The sequence below is a fragment of the Aquarana catesbeiana genome, linkage group LG07, assembly GCF_042186555.1.
Source record: "Aquarana catesbeiana isolate 2022-GZ linkage group LG07, ASM4218655v1, whole genome shotgun sequence".
In the NCBI taxonomy this organism is placed as follows: Eukaryota; Metazoa; Chordata; class Amphibia; order Anura; family Ranidae; genus Aquarana; species Aquarana catesbeiana.
The window spans coordinates 5050452-5055838 of record NC_133330.1 but is presented as its reverse complement, the minus strand read 5'-3'; the positions used below and the strand labels follow the sequence as shown (position 1 = coordinate 5055838).

The window sequence follows — 5387 nt, the reverse complement described above, 5'->3', positions numbered from 1 at the left end:
ACTTGGTGTTCGAATGTTTGCGTAAACTTTCGGTCCGTTCACATGTTCTGGATGCAAACCGAACCCTTACACATAATTAAGGTCCCTGTATGTGGGATAAAAAGGAGAAAATAATTTAGTAAAAATATTATTATATTATTATTATTATACAGGATTTATATATACAATACAATTTAATACAGGAAGAATCAGAGGGCCCTGCTCCGGAGAGCTTACAATCTAACAGGGAGGGAGGGTCAAGAGATACAAAAGGTAATTTTGGGAGCAATATAATTTGTCGCAAAAAATGTTGCTCATTATTCAAACTAAAGCTACATATTTTTCATATTTCTTCCATTTGTCAGCTTTGTGCCAGTTAAACACTAGACATGTGCGGTTCGTTTCGTTCTGAATTAATATTTGGACACATTTTTCATTATTCAGAGATTCGGATATATCTGAATACCCAAATTACAATATAGACAAATTTTACCTGAATGCTCCACATTACGAAATGAAATTCTTCCGAATTTTTGAAATTCCGACTGAAATTCGAATTGAATTAGTTACATCAAAGTTACATCAAATTCCAGTCGAATTCTAACTGTACACCTATTGCTGAAATAAAAGACAGTGTGTGTGTTCTTACAGTACCATTTCAAACTAATGCTGTTTTAGTTAAGCCAATGGTGATTTAAAGAGTCATTGTAATCATTTGATGAAGATTTTGTTAATTTTGCTACATTCTAATCGAAAAATAAATCCAAAGTTTTCAATTCAAATGATTCAAAATGTATTGATTTAGAACGTTTCGAATAAAAAAAAAAAAAAAAAAAAATTGGTTAATTTAAAGAAAACTCAAAAAATTCCGAATAGAAATTCCAAATACAAATCCCGAATGCGAATTGAGCAAATCAACCGAATTTAACAAAGCTAAATAACTAGATTAACAAATCAAAACGAAACACATTTTTTCGTCATGTACATGTCTATTAAACACCTTTAAGATGCATTAGGATCTTTGTAAAAAGAATGATGGTAAACAAAATAGTAATTTTGAGGATAAACAAAGGATATTGTTACTGCTACATTCAGTCTGCAGGTTACAACCACTCCTGGTCATCCATGTATATGTAAAGCTATGAGCCTCTGACATGTTTACATTTTATAAATTACTGATATTTTTTAGGAAAATAGAAGAGTTGCTGGGTGTCAGAGAGTCAGAGGCACCACATCCCTCAATAAGCAGAACATTGATGAAAGAGGAAAAAATGGGATTTTAAAGGTGCCAAGCACACACTTTTCTTAAATATATATAAAATAACTTAATTTATTGTTTCAACATTTTAAAACCAACATTTCCTATAAAAAAGCATGATACAGTATCCATACGACAAAGGTACAGGTGCAGTGACTTCGGCTCTACATGTTTCGCCAAGCTATGGCTTCTTTAGGAGAATTACTGCATATAGAATCAGTAAGAATTGAAAACAGCACAATAGTCACATATGCGACTGACATTCATCAAAAGTTCATAACACACATATGTATATGAAATAAATCATAACAGTAAACAATAAATAAGTTTGTTGCTTTTACTGACATTTTTAGTCAACTGAAAATGTCACAGAGATACACAAAGTAACAACACAATTATATTTTCAGCATGATGCCAGAATTAACCTTAAGTGATAGAAAGACTTCATAAGTGCCTCCATAAGGTCCTTGTTCCTTAGGCTGTAGATCAGAGGATTCAGCAATGGGTTAATGAGGGAAGGTATGACTGCAAACAATTTGTTTAAATTGACCATATTGCTGGAAGCTGGAACCATATAAATAAAAATTAAGGAGCCATAAAAGATGAAGACCACGGTGAGGTGTGATGTGCAGGTGGAGAATGCTTTCATCTTTCCAGTCTTGCTACTGATTCTGAGGACGGTCCTGAAAATAAAGACATAGGAAAGAAAGGTCAAAAGAAAGGCTGCGAATCCAAAAGTAGCACTTGTTATGAATATGACCACCGTGTTTATGAAGGGGTCAGTACATGTAATTTGGATCAAGCGTGGAAGGTCACAAAAGAAGTTGTGGATGGAAGCTGTTCTGCAGAAGGACAACCTGAACAAAAATAAAGTATGAAGAAAGGGGACAAAACATCCTGCAACCCAGACCAGAGAGGCCATACGAGTACAGACCCTCCAAGACATAATTCGTTGGTAATGTAGAGGGTGGCAGATGGCAATGTAGCGGTCGTAGGACATAGCCGAGAGCAAGAAAATTTCTGAAGCAGCAAAGACAAGGTAGAAAAAGACTTGGGCTATACAGGCAGGAATGGATATTGATTGGCTTTCTATGACCAAGTCAAAGAGCATCCTTGGTGCGGTCACTGAAGAATAGGACATGTCCAGAAAAGCCAAGTTTGCAAGAAAAAAATACATTGGGTTGTGTAGATTGTAGTCAGTGAGGACCAAGAAAAAAATAAGAAGGTTTGTGATAAGAGTCATCAGATAAATCAGAAGGAAGAACACAAAAAGTCCATTCATGGTCAGTGGATGGTCTGATAGACCCACAAGAGTGAAAGACGAAATCTCTGTCATATTTCTCATTTTATTTTCCATGTTTAAGTGTATCACTATAATACAATATTAAAATTATGGATCTGAGGATTTAATAATTGCAAAACATGTACGGTGTGCCTACACATTACACTCAGATTTACATGTAGGCATTTGTACCAGGGAATGATTTATTCTTATATAAAATGTTGACATTCCCTCAGGGCAGGCTGCTGTGTTGTAAAGCCACAAAGGTGAACGTCACATAAATGTCTCCTAAGATATAATTTATAACACCTGGGGAGCCCCTTTTCTACAATTGAGAACAGTCTCTAACCACTTACCAACCGGCCCATAGCCGAATGATGGCTGCAGGGCGGTTGGATAACTCTGGGAGGACGTCATATGACGTCCTCCCGGAATTCCCCTCTCGCGCGCCCCCTGAGGCGCGCACCCGAACACATCCGTGACCGCCGGGTCATCACGGATCCCGGTAAATGCCCGCTGATCGCGGCCGTTTACCATGTGATCGCGCCGTCAAATGACGGCGCGATCACATGTAAACAGACCGGCGTCATCTGATGACGCCGGTTCCTCTCCTCCCCTCCTGTGTACCGATCGGTACACAGTGAGCGGGGAGGGGGATGGATGGATGTCTGCAGCGCTGTGGGCTGGATGTGTAGTGCCCATAGCGCTGCACAGAGACATCCAACCATCCATCCATCCATGCTCAGCCATCCCTCACTACTCTGCAATGCTGTGCAATACTCTGCAATACCCCCACAATACTCTGCAATGCTGTGCAATACTCTGCAATACCCCCACAATAGTCTGCAATGCTGTGCAATACTCTGCAATGCCCCCACAATACTCTGCAATGCTGTGCAATACTCTGCAATGCCCCCACAATACTCTGCAATGCTGTGCAATACTCTGCAATGCCCCCACAATACTCTGCAATGCTGTGCAATACTCTGCAATACCCCCACAATACTCTGCAATGCTGTGCAATACTCTGCAATACCCCCACAATACTCTGCAATGCTGTGCAATACTCTGCAATACCCCCACAATACTCTGCAATGCTGTGCAATACTCTGCAATACCCCCACAATACTCTGCAATGCTGTGCAATACTCTGCAATACCCCCACAATACTCTGCAATGCTGTGCAATACTCTGCAATACCCCCACAATACTCTGCAATGCTGTGCAATACTCTGCAATGCTGTGCAATACTCTGCAATACCCCCACAATACTCTCCAATGCTGTGCAATACTCTGCAATGCCCCCACAATACTCTGCAATGCCCCCGCCATACTCTGCCATGCCCCCGCCATACTCTGCCATGCCCCCGCCATACTCTGCCATGCCCCCGCCATACTCCGCAATACCCCGCCATACTCCGCAATACCCCGCCATACTCCGCCATACTCCGCCATACCCCGCCATACTCCGCCATACCCCGCCATACTCCGCCATACCCCGCCATACCCCGCCATACTCCGCCATACCCCACAATACCCCGCCATACTCCGCAATACCCCGCCATACCCTGCCATGCTGAGCCATGCTCAGCTGTACTCGCCCTCTGTATGTGGCCAGGCTGGGGAAGTCTCACACATGTGGTATCGCCGTACTCAGGAGGAGCAGGGGAATCTATTTTGGGGTGTCATTTTTGGTATGTACATGTTATGTGGTAGAAATATTGTATAAATGGACAACTTTGTGTTAAAAAAAAAAAAGCGTTTTAACCACTTCCCGACCGCCGCACGTATATATACGTCCTAAGTTTGAAGGGGTATATCGTTGTTATGGCAGCAGCTAGCTGCCATAACCCCGGTATCCCCGTTTTCGTGCGGCGGCCGGCTTTCAGATAAAAGTGGTCCCTGCAGCGGATTCGCAGCGAGATCACTTTTATCGGTGGCGGGAGAGGGCCCCCCCCTCCCGCCGCGATCCGGTGCCCTCCGCCGCTTACCGGAGCCGTCGGTAGCGGCGGAGGCGATCGCGTCCTTCTGCCTGGTGTGTCAGGAGACAAGTGAGGCCAAGATGGCGCTCACTCGTCTCCAAGATACTGCTGGGCGGAAGCGACGTCAAAACGTCACTTCCGTCCACGCCTCTTAAAGGCATATTTTTTCAAATGTCATTTTTCTAAATGACTTTTTTTTTTTTTTTTTTTTTTTATTGCATTTTAGTGTAAATATGAGATCTGAGGTCTTTTTGACCCCAGATCTCATATTTAAGAGGTCCTGCCATGCTTTTTTCTATTACAAGGGATGTTTACATTCCTTGTAATAGGAATAAAAGTGACACAATTTTTTTTTTTTTTTAACAGTGTAAAAATAAATAAAATATTTTAAAATAAATAATAAAAATAAAAAAAAAAATTTTTAAAACCCCCCTGTCCCGACGAGCTCGCGCGCAGAAGCGAACGCATACGCGAGTAGCGCCCGCATATGAAAACAGTGGTCAAACCACACATGTGAGGTATCGCAGCGACCGGTAGAGCGAGAGCAATAATTCTAGCCCTAGACCTCCTCTGTAGCGCAAAATATGCAACCTGTAGAATTTTTTAAATGTCGCCTATGGAGATTTTTGAGGGTAAAAGTTTGACGCCATTCCACGAGCGGGCGCAATTTTCAAGCATGACATGTTGGGTATCAATTTACTTGGCGTAACATTATATTTCACAATATAAAAAAAAATTGGGATAACTTTACTGTTGTTTTATTTTTTTATTCAAAAAAGTGAATTTTTTCCAAAAAAAGTGCGCTTATAAGACCGCTGCGCAAATACGGTGCAAAAAAAAGTATTGCAATGACCGCCATTGTATTCTCTAGGGTGTTAGAAGAAAA

The 5387-nt window shown here is 41.4% G+C and overlaps 1 protein-coding gene across 1 annotated transcript; it reads right to left on the bottom strand.

The window, feature by feature from the left end:
• Window positions 1-1640: 1640 nt before the first annotated feature.
• On the bottom strand, window positions 1641-2582 carry LOC141102468 (olfactory receptor 1G1-like). Its single transcript, XM_073591409.1, has one exon. The coding sequence runs from the start codon at window positions 2580-2582 to the stop codon at window positions 1641-1643; it is 942 nt and encodes a 313-aa protein (XP_073447510.1).
• Window positions 2583-5387: the final 2805 nt, after the last annotated feature.

Excerpts from the sequence above, each read along its gene's own strand:
- LOC141102468 (XM_073591409.1), bottom strand. The coding sequence starts at position 2,582 with ATGAGAAATATGACAGAGATTTCGTCTTTCACTCTTGTGGGTCTATCA.